This window comes from Suncus etruscus, chromosome 15 (assembly GCF_024139225.1).
Source record: "Suncus etruscus isolate mSunEtr1 chromosome 15, mSunEtr1.pri.cur, whole genome shotgun sequence".
Classification (NCBI taxonomy): domain Eukaryota; kingdom Metazoa; phylum Chordata; class Mammalia; order Eulipotyphla; family Soricidae; genus Suncus; species Suncus etruscus.
Window position 1 is genome coordinate 21,396,696 of NC_064862.1, and position 16,569 is coordinate 21,413,264.

At 55.3% G+C, this 16,569-nt stretch overlaps 1 protein-coding gene across 2 annotated transcripts in view; it reads left to right on the forward strand.

The window, feature by feature from the left end:
* DTX1 (deltex E3 ubiquitin ligase 1) overlaps positions 1-16,569 on the forward strand; it is a 34,200-nt gene that overhangs the window by 16,307 nt on the left and 1,324 nt on the right. Inside the window, exons 3-9 of one of the 2 annotated variants that reach the window (XM_049788803.1) lie at positions 1,907-2,588; positions 13,160-13,221; positions 13,557-13,718; positions 13,926-13,987; positions 14,332-14,490; positions 14,574-14,750; positions 14,848-14,937. In XM_049788803.1, coding sequence (XP_049644760.1) covers positions 1,907-2,588; positions 13,160-13,221; positions 13,557-13,718; positions 13,926-13,987; positions 14,332-14,490; positions 14,574-14,750; positions 14,848-14,937 — 1,394 coding nt within the window. The remainder of the gene's footprint in view (positions 1-1,906; positions 2,589-13,159; positions 13,222-13,556; positions 13,719-13,925; positions 13,988-14,331; positions 14,491-14,573; positions 14,751-14,847; positions 14,938-16,569) is intronic. The other variant, XM_049788804.1, reaches the window with a different exon arrangement.

The following is a 16,569-nucleotide window of genomic DNA, read 5'->3' on the forward strand; positions in this document are numbered from 1 at the left end:
ACTCCTTACTGGGACATTTCTTCTTGAGCTCATTTTGGAGGTGAAAAATCAAAGCTAGGAAGTATAAAACTTCTAGCTAGAGGAGCAGGCAGATAGGGCCCCCCCAAATGAACTCTGTGCCTCCAGTCCTGGATCCTGCCACTGCACTCTATGACTGCCAGGAGAGGCGGGGGTGGGGGGGAGAAAATGGGGGTGCTAGCCAGTTCCTCCTACCTAGAGAGATAGACCAGGGTGTTTTGGTGGGCACAGACACTGCAGAGTGAAACATGCCACAGAGGCAGCAAGGAAGCAAACATACCAGCCAAAGTGCTAAGAACTCGGAGAAGGCCTGTGACCAGATCTTACTTACTTTTCCTCCTTCCGGTCTCCTGTGCCTGGGGCTCACTCTTGGAGATTCCCAGCACCCTGAGGAGCCCTGAGTCTCACAGGCCTTGCCTTCCTGTCCACCCACTGGGTTGTCCTGCGGCTTTGATGCTCACTTCTTCTGGTTTGGGCTGTGTTTAGCGATGCTCTTTTTGAGCGAGCGTTCAGCAAGGAACCATCCAAAGGCGCAGGCCGCCAGCACATGTTCGTTAGGGAAGGAACAAGCAAGGAACAGATGAATGGAAAAACAAATACGGGACGGAGGAATGGACCCATGTGCAGATGCAAAGAAAGGGGAGGGATCCGTCCCTGAACCCCCAGACGCATCAAGGTCTGAGACAGTGTCTCACCCAGATGTTAGGAAGAGCTAAGGTGCATTTACTGGGCCTGGGTAGGGAAGATGGCAGGAGTTGGGTGGCAGTGAGTGACATTTCAGAGGGAGGACACAGAAAAGAGGAAGCAGTGACCTAGAAGAGAATAGCTGGAGAGAAGAGAGCAGGGAAGGGGTGTGGAGGGCCGAATATATTGTACAGGGCAGGAGAAATGAGGGCGCAGATTGGGAGGAGAAAAAAGACTAGAACAAAAAAGTAGGGGCCTGCGTGATAACACAGTGGTAGAGCATTTGCCTTGCATGCTGTTGATCTAGGATGGACCAAGTTTGATTCCCGGCATCCCATATGGTCTTCCAAGACTGCCAGGAGCCATTTCTGAACACAAAGCCAGGAGTAACCCCTGAGCACAGCTGGGTATAGCCCACCCCCCCCCCAAAAGAACAAAACCACGTAGCCTGCTGGTTGTAAGCAAGCATGAAGGAATGATGAGTGAATGAATTAATTAATTAAAAGCAAAGGCAGGAATGACTGACTAAGGAAGGAAGAATTATGAGGATGAATGTGCCATGGATGGATGGATGAGTGGGTGGGTGGGTGGATGGCCAGATAGATGATGGACTGAAGATGAACGGGTGGGTGTATAAACAAAGAAAGGGTGACAAACTAATGAAGGCCTGACTGCAAACTGCCTCCCCACCCAAACATCCCTCTGTCAGTCCCTGCCCTTCCTTCAGGATGAACACTCCTGTACTCTCCTTCCTTGACCTCAAAGACCCTTTCTTGGGGCCGGAGAGATAGCATGGAGGTAAGGCGTTTGCCTTTCATGCAGAAGGTCATCGGTTCAAATCCCGGCGTCCCATATGGTCCCCCGTGCCTGCCAGGAGCAATTTCTGAGTATGGAGCCAGGAATAACCCCTGAGCACTGCCGGGTGTGACCCAAAAATCACAAAAAAAAAAAAAAAAAAAAAAAGACCCTTTCTTAACTCAAAGGGGCGTCTTGGGTGGGGGGACTTGCCTGTCCTGTCCATCTGCTTGGACAACACGTCTGCTTTGCAGGCCTACCTGGCCTGCCTCACCCTTCCAACAGACTGACCCTGGCAGTCTGTCCCTTCTCCAGAGGGCGCATGGGAATGAATGGGGTGGTGGGGTGGACAGGTCAACCTGTCCCCTGGTCCTCTGATCCCCTGACCGCTCCCTCCTGCTGTGCATAGGTACCATGAGGCCAGTTCGGCGCAACTTCTACGACCCATCGTCGGCGCCCGGCAAGGGCATCGTGTGGGAGTGGGAGAACGATGCGGGAGCGTGGACAGCCTACGACATGGACATCTGCATCACTATCCAGAACGCCTACGAGAAGCAGCACCCGTGGCTGGACCTGTCGTCGCTGGGCTTCTGCTACCTCATCTACTTCAACAGCATGTCCCAGATGAACCGCCAGACCCGCCGGCGCCGCCGCCTGCGCCGCCGCCTGGACCTCGCCTACCCACTCACGGTGGGCACCATCCCCAAGTCCCAGTCCTGGCCCGTGGGTGCCAGCTCGGGCCAGCCCTGCTCCTGCCAGCAGTGCCTGCTGGTCAACAGCACCCGGGCGGCCTCCAACGCCATCCTGGCCTCCCAGCGCCGCAAGGCCACTCTGCCACCTCCACCACCGCCTCCGGGAGGACCTCCGGGGGTGCCCCCCACCGTGCGCCCCAGCGCCACCTTCGCGGGCCCCGCGCTCTGGGCCACCTCACCTGCCATCAATGGCACCACCGAGCCCGGGCCCGGTCCTGGAGCGCCTCCGAGGAGCCCCAGTGCCCCTAACAGTGCGCCCACCCCAGGACAGAACAACCTCAACCGACCCGGACCCCAGCGCACCACCAGTGTGGGCACACGCGCAGCTGTCCCGCCTGGGTAAGAGGGGACCCACCCGGGAAGGTGGGCACAGGAGGTAGCCCATGGGACTGGGAATGGGTGACGAGGACCAGACCAAGCAACAACAGCTCCATCAGCATCTATTAAGTGTTCCCCACTTTTTGGAAGGAGCTTTATTCTGGGTCACACATGGCGAGGCTCAAGGGATATTCCTGGCACTGGGCTTGGGGGACCATAGTGGGTTCTGGGGATCCATTCTGGTTGGCCATTTGCAAGGCAAGAGCCCTATCTCCTTGGACTCTTGCTGCAGCCCCTATTGAATGTTTTACATTTGTGCTTCCTCCTGGCTCTGCTCTCAGAAATCGTTCCTGGCAGGCTTGGGGGACCATATGGGATGCTGGGGATCGAGCCCAGGTCTGCCACATGCAAGGCAAATGCCCTGCTGCTGTGGGATAGAGCAATTACAGTGGATATTTTGGGAGCAGAAAGTCCCAGTTCTGCACAGAACTGTTCCATCAATCATGGGGACAATTTCATCCAGCATAGATTGCCATAGGGAAGGTTGGGTATCTTCTAGGGACACCCCTGGATATGGCAGGGATGGGAGCCTGTGTATAGCATTTTTGTATCTACGCATGGTTGCTGGGGAAGGTTTAGTCCAGCTAACTCCAGAGTAAGGTGATACCAGAACAGCCACCAACACTTGGGGTGCATCTTACAGTTTCTATTTGACTCAGTTTGGCAGCCACACTGGCTATGCTCAGGGCTTCCTCCTGCTCTCTCTCTCTCTCTCTCTCTCTCTCTCTCTCTCTCTCTCTCTCTCTCTCTCTCTCTCTCCTCTCTCTCCTCTCTCTTAGGGCTCCCCTCCTGCTGCTTGGAGATTGAATTGGGGTCAGCTGCATGCAAGGCAAGCGCCCTCCCTGCTTTGCTGTCTCCCTGGTCCCTCTCTGTGATTTTCAGATTCAGCTCTAGGGATGCCTGGGGTCACCCCAGAAAGGGACAAGAAGAAGGGAGAAGGGAGTGCAAGAGAGTCAGCTATTTTGTTTTGTTTTGTTGTTTTGGTTTGGTTTGTTTGGGGCCACACCCAGCAGTGCTCAAGAGTCACTCTTGGCTCTGCATTCAGAAATCACTACCAGCAGTGCTTGGGGGACCATATGAGATGCTGAAGATCAAACTCAGAGCAGTCTTGTGCAAGGCAAGGCCCTACCTCCTGTGCTATGGCTCTGCGCCCGAGAGCCAGCCTTTTTAATATGAACAGAACACCCTTTAAGAGGCTTCTTAGAGGGGATAGGGAGCCCCATTGCAGCAGTGCTCTGGGGTGTCCTGGTTCTGCGCTCTGATACTGGGTAGTATCAGGGATCTAATCTGATCCTTCAATGGGCAAAGCCTGCTCTCAGCCTGCACAATCTTAAGGGCCCAAGTTTCTTTCAAGGATGGGTTTTCCCTATGGGGTTGTATTAAGGAGAGGAAGTTCAGAATTTGCAGCGTCCAGATTTGGTGAACCCCGTTAGGTGAACAGGGGACAGGAAGCAAAGCTTGGCTCTCCAAGGCTGTGATAGCTGTCATGCTGGGACCCAGAGACTAGACTACCAAAGTCACCCACCCTAACCTTCCCTTTCATGAGGGAAACTGAGGCCTGAGGCAGGGGGGAATGTGGGCCACCTCCAGTTTGCCTTGTCTCATTAGGAATCTTGATTGTGTGGCACTAAGTCATCCCTCGGCCATTTCTAAGCTGGGACATCTGGAGCAAGTCTGTCCCCCTTGGTGGGGACCCAACTTGTCACCCGTCCAACTGCAGGAGACCCCATGTGCCTCTGAACCCACATATATAGCACCACGTTCCACTAACTCAGGTTCTTGGGAGGAGGGTTGGGAATGGAGCTGGGAGAGCTGGAATTTTCCAGGGGAAGGAGAGAGGTCCTATGCCCCCTCCCCGCAGGGCCCCTTCCCCTCCCGGAGCTCACAGGCAGGCCCCGAGCCAAGGGACAGGACACCTGAGGTTGGGGGACTCTCCTGTCTCACTATTTGGGGTGTCATTTGGACTCCATAGAGAGGTTGGTTCAGAAAAGGAGGTCTAGGCCCCAAATGACCAGGAAAGAATTTGGAGAAACGGGAATGCTCTGGGGAAATCTCTGGAGCACAGTTCTAGAACCTTCTCTCAGAACTTCTATTATTGTAGCGCATGCATGGATGATGAAATCAGTGCTGGAAGCAGAAATTTCTTGGAACGGGATGGGATGGGCTGGAATGGACAGGCGGGAACGGAGGAGCAAACATTGGCAGGTGGTGTCGTGGGAACTGGGGGGCTGAGAGAGGAGCTCTGTGACCTCTGAACTCAGTTTTTTTCCACCTGTATGAAGTGATTGTCCCATCAAATCCGGGAAAGTCCCGTATTCGGGCAGCCTGGGAACAAGAGCATGGCCAAACTGTCTCCAGGCTCCCCAGGGATGCGGGTGCCAGATTTTTACAAGGGGGGCAGACCTGCAGGCAGGCTGATAGACAGACAGCTTGTGAATGGGTAATGGGGTACAGAGGCTGAAAGGAGAACAGTGTGGGGAGGTGGGGGAACAAAGTGCCTTGGCCCTGGGGGAAGGTCAGGGTGAAGACAGAACAGGGTTCCAAGGACAAGGTGCTATGGGGGTGCTTGAGGTAGTGTAGGGGGAGGGGACACATGGCCCCTCTCACTGCTCATACCCCCACCTACTCCCCACACAGCTGCTTCTGACCATGGGTCCAGGCAGAGGCAAGGGAATAGGGTTCCCTCACCCCTCCCCAGCTGCAAAGACCCCACTTTGTCTCACCTCCACAGAAACATCCCCCCTAGACTTCTAAGGAGCCTTGAAACAGTCAGTCCCTTGGTGGGGACTAGCTTCATTCCAGGGGGGAGGTGCCTGGCTGGGTTAGGGGCAAGAGGGATGGGGTGACCCACCCTGACTCTGACAGCTGGTTTGGGAGCAGAGCCTAGAGGGCAGGTGGTGGGTTTTGTGGAGTCAGGGAATACCCCAAGTACAGCTCGACCTGTCCCCCTTGTTCCCTTGTGGGTCCCCCTGCTTTCTTCTGTCTGTTGTGACCAGTGAGGGTCCCCCTGAGCTTAGAGATGGTGCCTTGTTATGTTCTCAATGGCTTCCCCTTTGCTCTAGGTGGCCAGGGGGACAGGAGGAATGGAGCCTCTGCCCAGCTGTGTGCTCAGGCTCTGTGCTCAGGGAACCATATGGAATGTGGATGGTCGAATCCACATTGGCCACTTGCAAAGCAAGAGTTTTAGACCCTGAACTCTCCTCCAGTCCCTCAATGTCCATCGGCCGGACCTAACCGCTCACCTCCTTTTACCCCACTTGCCTCTCCATAGCCGTGAGGACTATGGTGGTCCAGAACAGGCGAATATGGGACCTGGCTCAGCCGCCCAGCCTGTATCTGCAGTTGTCACCTCCTCAACTCTGTCCCTGTCTCTCAGCCTCCCTGTCCCTATTCCCGGCTCTGTCCCTGGTTCTGTCCCTATCTCTTTCTTCTTTCTCTCTTGTAGCCCTCCATCCCTTCCCTGTGCCTTCTCTCTCTCTCTCTCTCTCTCTCTCTCTCTCTCTCTCTCTCTCTCTCTCTCTCTCTCTCTCTCTCTCTCTCTCTCTCTCTCTCCCAAACAGCCCTCAAAATCCTAGAAACAATCCTTTGCCGGCTGGGCAAACTGGAGGACGTGAGGAATAGAACTTGACTTCCCTAACCTCAGTTTCCCCATCTACCATGCCGGGCCACACCCACTAGCAGTCACTGGTGCAGAGAGGGTTGTGCTAGGAAGAAGTGGACTCTTCAGAGAGTGTTTCCCTCTGATCTGCAGCACTCCAGCCCATAGGAGAGGCCACAGAGGTGCCAACATGCCCGAGCTCACAGCCTGGGCACCAGCATAAGCCACCCTGTGATACATCTCCGGGGCCCCAAGATCCAGCCTGATTCCTACAGGTGCTCAGCAGGTGGGAGGGGCAGTCCTGCAAAGACTGAGCTGGGTGCTTTACCCTCTAAGCTTCCCACCTGCCCCGCTAATCCCTGGGACCTGGTGACGAGGTCAGACGTCCCAAGCTACACCCTCCACCCACCCTAGCTGGCCAAGTGCACGCCCAGGTCACGGCCCAGATGCCTGCGTGTCTGCAGAATCCCTGACACCCACGTCCCACTTCCTGACCACCAGGTGCAATCTTTTTTTTTTTTTTTTTGGTTTTTGGTTTTTGGGTCACACCCGGCGGTGCTCAGGGGTTATCCTGGCTGTCTGCTCAGAAATAGCTCCTGGCAGGCACGGGGGACCATATGGGACACCGGGATTCGAACCAACCACCTTTGGTCCTGGATCGGCTGCTTGCAAGGCAAACGCCGCTGTGCTATCTCTCCGGGCCCACCGGGTGCAATCTTGGTACTGACAGGCTCACTACACCTTCTGGGATGCCTGGCCCCTTCCCCTGGTCTGCAGCTGCTCTTCCTGCCCTGAGAGTGTTAACCCTTCTCTGTCCTCTCCCACATCTGCTGCTGCTGGATTTTTTCTGTTGTTATTTTTTGTTTTGTTTTTGTTTTGTTTTGTTTTTCACCTTCTCTTCAGCCTAAACAGTTTCTCAGTCAAGTAATCTGTTTCTATGAAGCCACAATTGTGTGCTAGGCATCGGTGAGGGGATGGCAGGGAGCCCCAAAGACAGAGTCTGCCCTTTGCCCTTGCCACCCACTCTGCCCCAGCCCACCTTCTTGCCCCAGACAGACACGAAGGAAATAGAAGCAAATCCCATCTGTGGCTTCAGAGGGGACCCAAACGGAGAAGAAAGTAGGGCTCGGGCTCCATTATTTACAGACAGGAGGGGTGAGAAGGCCTCAGAGAGGCCCAGGACAAGGAGAAGGGCTGGACACAGCCCCAGTGGGGAGCAGAGCCCAGGGCAGGAGGCAGAAGATTTCATCTCCTTCTGGGTCTCCAGAACCCAAACTGCGCCTATGCACTCTCCCTGCGGGGACTTTCCTTCTCAGGCTTCTTCATAGCTGCGATTTTATCTTGTAGGGTGGATTTTATCTTGTAGGGTGGATGGGTTTGGGGATCACACCTGGAGGTGCGCAGGCTCTGCCACTTTGGCTTAGTAGTTAGAGAAACTTGTGGTGCCGGGGATTGAACCAGGGCCCTGATCTTTGGTCACCTCCTCGCCCATCTAGGTGATTTCAGGTTTGCCCCATCTGGTCTGCTAGTCTATTTAAAGACCCCCAAAACTGGCCGATGGCGAGCAGATGTCCCTCTTCCTCCCCGCCTTTCCTGACCAAGCCCCTGTGTCACCAAGGGCGCCAGAGTTACCTGCCCACAAGGTCAGACCCAGCCTTTGAAGCACTTCCTGCCTGTCTCTGGGGGTGGGGCTGCATTCTCCTGAGGGCCCTGGGAAAGTGGGGGTGCTGGCCTGCCCACAATGGGGGGAAGTGGGAGAACAACAAGCCCTGAAAGACAACCAGCTCTCTGCATGCCTCTCTGGGGACCTTGCACCCCAGGCAGAGGTGACGATCCCTTTAGACTAAGAAGTAACCTTTTGACCGACAGGTGGGAGCACTGGAGCAGGGAGCAAGCACCCCTGAGAGCAGCTCCTGGGGTCTGTGGGGTTTGTGAAATGGGGTGAGGGAGAAGAGTCCCCCCCTTGCTGTATCCTCTCCAGAATCTGCAGGGAAATTCAGGCCCCATTGGGCACTGAGCAGGCTGGAGCTGAACCCTCAAGAGCCTGCTGCCCACTTCCTGCTCCCCAAAACCTGCTTATCCCTTCTGCCCCTTCTCACCCGAAGGGACCACAGTGACTGAGGCTGGAGCTGCCTTGATTTCTCAGGGGGTGCTAAAGAGGTGCCAGGTGGCTGAAGTGGTGTGTCTTCCTTGGTGCCTGAGACCTGCTGGGCCTCGTGGGATCAGGGAAACAGGGTGCAGTTTGCCCTCCTGACTCCCTAGGGCCCCTGTGGCCTAGACCGAGGCTGGCATGTATGCCCCCTCATGGCACTTTGAGCAGCCCACCCTGGGCTGCATCAACTGCATACGCAGGTCCAAGGCTTTGGGGCACTGAGGACTGGGAGGCTACTTTGGCCCCCCCAGAACCCCACAGCGGGCACCTGCTGATCCAGAAGCTCCCACCCCTGGTGCCAGCTGCACCATAACCAGCCAGGCGACCTGCGTGAAGACACTTACCCTCTCTGGACTTGGGTCCCATCCCCTGCCAACTCTTGGCAAATAAACCTCTCCTCTCCATCTTGGCTGGAAAGAAGAGTTGAGGGTCCTACCCCTGCACAGGGGTGAGGGGTGAAGGGATTGAGGGGTGATGCCCTGTTCTGGCTTTGCTAGGGTGGGGGGACACTGGTGTTAAGGGACCCTGGAGTGGGGGCTCTGCAGAGACCTCAAATGCCAACCCTGTATGAGCTTCCTTCTCTATCTTGGCAATCACACAGCTGCTCGAACCCTGCTCTAGGGCTCCCAGGCTGGAGAGAAACAACAACTCTCAGCAGAGCTTGAGCTCCTGAGGCTCTCAGAGATCTGTATGGCCCCTTGGGAAAAGGGGGGTTCTTTGAATTCTCCCCAGGGAGACATATTAGGCTGAGCACACAGGGTAGTGTGGCTGGAGAAGAGACAGGTGAACTGGCCGGGGAGGATTTGGTGGCCTGTACTCCTGGATGGGAAAGGGCAGGAAACAGTGGGAGGGACACCAACCCCAAAACCCTCCCCACATCCTCTCTGCCACCAGAGAAGGGAATGTATTTTGGGCGACCCTCTGAGAAAAGGTATTCATTCAGGCTTTCCACAGGGGACCCTGAGCATGCTCACTTTAGGATAATCATTGGTAGAGAATCTTGGGGGACAAGAGGGGCAGCAGAGTTTTCTCTGTGACATTTGCCTGCATGCTATGAGGTGACATTTCAGCTAAAATGGCTCTGGAGCAGGGGGAGTGATCCTCAGGGCTTGATAAGTGCAGGAGTCTTGAGTGGGAACTCGGGCTTCTCAAGAGCAAAGTGGGGATACAGCAGTTATAGCAGGTAAGGACCTTGCCTTACATGCAACTGACTCAATCCACCTGGGTTCGATCCACGGCATCCCCTGTGATCCCTTGAGCACCGCTAGGAATGATTCCTGAGCACAGAGCCGGGAGTCACCCCTGAGCATTGCCAGGTGTGGCCCCAAAACAAACAAGAACAACATGGCAGGAAGTTCCTGGGTCAACTAGGGGAGATTTTAGGAGCAAGACCGAACATGCAAATGGCCTGGGGTGGACCTGCAACTTGAGTTTCAGGTGCTGGGATGAGCTCTGGGGAAACTGAGTCCTCCTAAGGGACAGGCAGAGACTGGCTTTCTCCCGCAGTGGAAAAAAGTCAAGCTTGACGGGGTCAGAGGGAAACAGGGATCTGATACAGGGGTGAGGCCAGCACAGCACTGCCACCCAAGCCTGTCCCGGAGCAACAAGACGTGCATCTGAACAGAGCAGTTGACAAGGGGCCCTCAGCCCCATTGCAAGGACCAGGAGGCCCCGTGAAAGCCAGGCCGAGAGAGGAAGAGGGAGACAAAGAGGGCCACCCCACTTCCGGGAGGTTTGCGGCCAGGCACCCCGGTACAAGGAGGAGGATGCGCTCAGTCACGAGGAAGCAGTGCCCCCACATCAAAGGGGGCCTGGTGGCTCCCACGCTCGGGCCTCGTGGGAAGCCTGCTCCCCTGTGTTCTCGCAGGGGACCTGTGCATTAAGAAGGGCTGAGGCCGCTTCGGGACTGTCCCTCCGCTCACTGGCAGGGAAATGAAAAAACAATGCTTTGTCACGCCCCACTGCTCTCCCCCCCAGCTTAGAAACCAGACACATTTGTGACTTGGGATTCTGTGGTTTATCAGGAGCATCAGGGCAGCTGAGAGCCAAAACTTTCTCCCTCTCTGTTCACACCCCTACTCACACCCCTAATTCCCAGGCCAAGGGCTCTCAGCATGATGAGCATTGGAAACTAGACCCAATGTGGGGCTTTGGTTTTTGGTTTTTGGGTTACACCTGGTGGCTTTCAGGGGTTAGTTCTGGCTACCTGGTGGCTTTCAGAGGTTACTTCTGGCTCTGCGCTCAGAAATCGCCCCTGGCAGGCTCAGGGGACCATGTGGAATGCTGGGAATTGAACCACCACCTGAGGGGTCCTAGGTCGGCCGCATACAAGGCAAATGCCCCAGCGCTGTGCGATCTCTCCAACCCCTGATGTGGGGCTCTAAATAATCTCGGGGACAGCCTCTGGCCTTAACGAGGCGGCTGCTCTGTGTTGGAGTGTGCTGTGATGGATGTGTCATGTCTGCCACCGGAGGAGCTTGGGAGTAGGGGTTTGCTTGCTGAAGAGTTTTTCTTTCCACCCACTTTGCAGGCATCCAGGAAGAGAAGCGAGGACAGGAAAGACATTCTCTTCTCAAAAGGCAGAAGGGAAGGAGAGATGCGGGGGAGACCTAGACGGATTGAGGGCCTCTCAGCAGCACGTCTACCCTGGAAGTGTTTGGAGGGACAGGGCAGGAGAAGGGAGACATTGGAGGGTCATTCAGGAGTGGTGACAGAGGGTGTTGGTACCCCAAGACCAGGCTGATCATCACTCGGAGGATTGTCACACGTATGAAAAGGGAGATAGTCCCACAGGAGCACACATCAGGACACTTCCACACACAATGCTGCACCAGACTATGAGCTCTTAGAATTTGCCCATAGGGGGCTGAAGCAATAGCACAGTGGTGGGGCATTTGACTTGCACTTAGCCAACCCTAGACGGACCTTGGTTCGATTCCCAGCATCCCATATGGTCTCCTGAGCCTGCCAGGAGCAATTTTTGAGTGCAAAGCCAGGAGTAACCCCTGAGCGCCGATGGGTGTGATCCAACCCCCCACCCCACAAAAAAAGAATCCACCCATGGCCTTCTTCACTACAGATGGAGAAACTGAGCCAGATCTTGGTTCCATGCCTTCCTGTTGTACCCCCAGAAGTCCAGTGACCCCATATTTGCCTCACCCCATAATCCAACCCCAGCAGATCTGTTGGGACTCAGGGTGCTGAGCAGAGGGGCTGCATTCCTTGCAGGAACATGGGCAAGAAGGGTTCTGAATCACTGAGTCTTCTATGGCCCTAAGTGAGCCTTGATGGGTTGATGGGCATTTTTGTGTCTTCATGGGTATGCTCATGAGTGGCCCATGCCCTGGTACATGGATGTGCTCGTGTGCAGTTCATGTGCAGGCTATGTGCAGTAGCCAGGATGGGTTCCTGCAGGCTGTGGTGCTGGGTGCTTTTGTGGGAGATGGGTTTCCTCCCCAAACTTACTCTCTGCTCCCCCACAGCAGCCATATTCTGGCAGAGGAGCCCGAGCCAGGGTTCCCCTCTCTGCCAGGACCAGTTTCTAACCCATTTGAGCGTCTTTGAGTGTGTATTTGTGAATCTCTGCAGCATGTTTTGTCCCTGGGATCTGTGAGTTTTCATGCAAATATCTGTGGTGTGGCCCCTAACACACGTGTTGTCTGTGTGTATGGGGCTGAGTCCTCCTGGCTGTGTGTGTGCCCACTCCTCTATGCACACACATGTTTGGGGAAAGGGAGATGTGTCTCTCCTGATTGTTCTCACTAGAACATCCTTCCAGGGTCCCAGGCCCATCTACAGCAAACACACAGGTCCTTCCACATAGCCAGCTGGAATTCCAGAAACCTGAGCAGGCCCCTGGACAGGTCACATCAGGCTTCCCCAGTCAGCCCTACTGACAGCCCCCATCAACACCACCTCATGACCCTGATTCTTTAGGCCTGGAAGCTCACACAGCTCATGTCACAGAGCTTCCAGGGATGGCCTGAGCCTAGCGCGCCCGTCCTGGCATAACTCCTTTCCAAGAGGGAGAGAAGAAACGCTGCGGTTTTGTGAGCCGAAGAGCAGCAGGGCGTGAGGGCCCTCTGCCAGCCCCACATGCTGACAGTCACGCTAAGGCCATGGAGTCTCTCCCAGGCCCTGGGAACCATGTGGTCCTTGTGTGGAATTTCCCAAAGTCTCACAGTCAGCAGAAGGTGCCAGCAGATCCCCACTTTACAGATGGGAAAGAGGCATGATGGGGTGGCCTTGTTACCCTGCCAGTTCGGCTGAGCTGAGATGTGAGAACAGTTTTGGCTGAATCCCCAAACCAGAGGACTTCGGGGAAGGCTACTAGGGGTCCATTTTTCGAAGACCTGGGTCTTAGGAAAACCTGGCTTTCCCTTACTTCGTGCTTGCATTCTTTCACAGAACTATCATCACCTAAATATGTTTGCCATGTGGATTTCCGAGAAACCCAGAGAAGTGTTTCATCATTATTCCATCCCTGATTACTTTCCCAGAACCTCTTCTGAGGTTCAGAGCCCCATGGCTTTGGGGTACGAGGATGGTGAAATCACTGATGTTTGGGCTCCCGGCCAGTGGCCAGTGATAGGGAACAGCTGGACACTCAGTGAAGTGGTCAGCCAAGGAGCAGGGAAGGGTTGGGCCTGGGGATCCATCCAGCTTCCGCAACCAGAAACAAACATGCATCATTATTTACCCAGAAGGCCAAACAGGACACCCTTAAACTCCTAGAGAGCTGGAGTCCAGCTACTGCCTTTTTCTCCTCTCCCCTCCCTTCAGGGTCCCTGCACTCCCCGTGAAGAACTTGAACGGCACTGGGCCCGTCCATCCAGCCCTGGCAGGTGAGATGGGGCTCAAGACCCTGCAGAAAGCTAGAACTCCAGGAATCAGCACTATTTCTGGACCCCGTGACCTCATGAACCCCTTGATGAAAATAGTGGGTGGCCAGGACATGGGATGGGATGAGCCATCGAAGGCAAACCATTGGGCTTCAAGATAAGTGTTGAGTAGGAGGGACCCAAGGAAAACACTCCTTTACCATTGTACCAGGACATGGGTGGGCGAGGCCCTAAGGGGCAGACCACTGGGTGAGTAGGGCTGAGTGAAAGGACATGTGTTGGGGTGGTTGAGGCCTAGAGGAACCCCACTCCTAACTGCCCTCTTCATATACACCCAGGGATGACTGGGATCCTGCTATGTGCTGCTGGCCTGCCTGTATGCCTGACTCGGGCCCCCAAGCCCATCCTGCACCCGCCGCCTGTCAGCAAGAGCGACGTGAAGCCGGTGCCTGGCGTGCCCGGGGTGTGCCGAAAGACCAAGAAGAAGCACCTGAAGAAGAGTAGGGTTCCGCTCCCCAGCCTGACACCCACCCCCAGTTGACCTGACAGCTTGGCTAGCAACCCACCCCCTTCATCCCTTCACTTGGATTTGTTCTTAGGCTTCCATCACTTCCCTCCCTATGGCATCCCACCTCCAGCACCACAGTTCCCTCACCCTGTAAACCTGCCCTGCCCTGAGCCCAGCCACCCCAATTGTGCCCCTACAGGTAAGAACCCCGAGGATGTGGTGCGGAGGTACACACACAAAGTGAAGAGCCCACCGGATGAGGTGAGCTTCAGGGAGGGCGCCCAAGTCTTCCTCTGCCTGGGCTGAAGCGCTGCTCCCCCATTTGCCCCTGGCTTCTGGCTGCCTCCCTTCATGGGAGAACCTAGCTGTCAGTCACAGATGCTTGGCAGAACTGCCTTGCACCTGTAGTCTCACTGCTGCACGGCTCTGCAGGCCTCAATGCCTCTCCTGGGGATCCCAAGTCAGCATCTGGGGTGTCTAGGATACTGAAAACTAGGGGTATTATTTCCTTTGATGAGTGGACACCAGAGGGTGGGATGGGGGTGCTGCGCTCTCTGGGCGGTTCCAGTGCTTCCCGGCCTTGGGTCTCCCCTCTGCACCCCCAGGACTGCACCATCTGCATGGAGCGGCTGGTCACGGCCTCCGGCTATGAGGGCGTGCTGCGGCACAAGGGCATGCGGCCGGAGCTGGTGGGTCGCCTGGGCCGCTGCGGCCATGTGTACCACCTGCTGTGCCTTCTGGCAATGTACTCCAACGGTAACAAGGTGGGCTGCGAGGGGCGCCGGAAGGGGAACAGGCAGGGGTGGCGGGTGGGCAGGGGTGGGACGCTGGGGGCCCTCACTGCCAGCCCTCCCCACCCCAGGATGGCAGCCTGCAGTGCCCCACCTGCAAGGCCATCTACGGAGAGAAGACGGGCACCCAGCCGCCTGGGAAGATGGCATTCCATCTCATCCCACACTCGTTGCCCGGCTTTGCCGATACCCAGACCATCCGCATCGTCTATGACATCCCCACAGGCATCCAGGTGGGCGCTCCTGACCCCAAACCCCAGTGAGCCTTTAGGTCCCCACCTAAATCCCCACATGCCTGTGACTCAAGCCCCCTGCTCTGCCTCTGCACAGGGCCCAGAACATCCTAACCCGGGCAAGAAGTTCACCGCAAGAGGGTTCCCGCGTCATTGCTACCTGCCCAACAATGAGAAAGGCCGGAAGGTGGGTGCCACTCAGCAAGGTGATAAGGGTGTGGACTTCTGCCACTGGCCCCCTATCACTCCTCTTCCTCCCCGGTCCAGGCCCTGCTGAGAGGCGGGTCTCCTGCCAAGGCACAGATAAGCTGGTCATTGCATGCAGTCAGAGTGGGCAAGGAACTCCCCCAGGTCACAGAGCTAGTGAGTGCACAGAGCCCAGGTTGGAGTCCCTGCCAGCCAAGTTTGCCACCACCATGCTAGAGAGTTTGCTTTCTTTTCTGCTTTCCCATGAAAAGCCAAAAACTCCTGTTTAGGGGGCAAAGTTGTAGCACAGCAGTAGTGTATTTGCCTTGCATGCTGCTAACCTGGCACGGACACAGGTTTGATCCCCGGCAACCTGTATGGTCCCCTGAGCCTGCCAGGAGCAACTTCTGAGTGCAGAGCCAGGAGTAACCACTGAGTGCCACTGCCGGGTGTAGCCCAAAAACGAGAGAGAGAGAGAGAGAGAGAGAGAGAGAGAGAGAGAGAGAGAGAGAGAGAGAGAGACCAGCGCGATAGCATAGTGATAGGGCTTTGGCCTTGCACACAGTCGACACAGGACAGACCTGGATTCAATTCCCGGCATCCCATAGGGTCCCTCAAGTCTGCTAGAAGCAATTTCTGAGTGCAAAGCCAGGAGTAACCCCTGAGCACTGCCAGGTGTGGCTCTAAAACACAAAAATATAAACTCCCATTTAAGGGTAAAATCACCAGGTTTTTGAATCTCACCAAACCAGCCCAGGGCGATCAGTTGGGACCCCACAAGAAACAGACAGAGGACTTGGAATGGGGTTTTCATTTTTCGGTTTTTGGCCCACACCCAGTGCAGAGCCAGGGATAACCTGGGTGTGCCAGAAAAATAGAGGGAGGGAGGGAGGGAGGGAGGGAGGGAGGGAGGGAGGGAGGGAGGGAGGGAGGGAGAAGGAAGGAAGGAAGGAAGGAAGGAAGGAAGGAAGGAAGGAAGGAAGGAAGGAAGGAAGGAAGGAAGGAAGGAAGGAAGGAAGGAAGGAAGGAAGGAAGGAAGGAAGGAAGGAAGGAAGGAAGGAGAAAGAGAAAGAAAGAGAGAAAGAAAGAAAGAAAGAAAGAAAGAAAGAAAGAAAGAAAGAAAGAAAGAAAGAAAGAAAGAAAGAAAGAAAGAAAGAAAGAAGGGAGGGAGGGAGGGAGGGAGGGAGGGAGGGAGGGAGGGGAGAGAAGGAAGGAAGGAAGGAAGGAAGGAAGGAAGGAAGGAAGGAAGGAAGGAAGGAAGAAAGAAAGAAAGAAAGAAAGAAAGAAAGAAAGAAAGAAAGAAAGAAAGAAAGAAAGAAAGAAAGAAAGAAAGAAAGAAAGAAAGAAAGAAAGAAAGAAAGAAAGAAAGAAAGAAAGGGAAAGGAAAGGAAAGGAAAGGAAAGGAAAGGAAAGGAAAGGAAAGGAAAGGAAAGGAAAGAAAAGAAAAGAAAAGAAAAGAAAAGAAAAGAAAAGAAAAGAAAAGAAAAGAATCACTCCTGGCAGGTTATATGGGATGCTGGTATGGGATGCTGGGGATCAAACCTGGGGCAGCACTTGCAAGGCAAGTGCCCTACCTGCTGTGCTATAGCTCTGGGGGGGGGGGGGAGATATGGGGAAGTACAGGGCCTGGCCC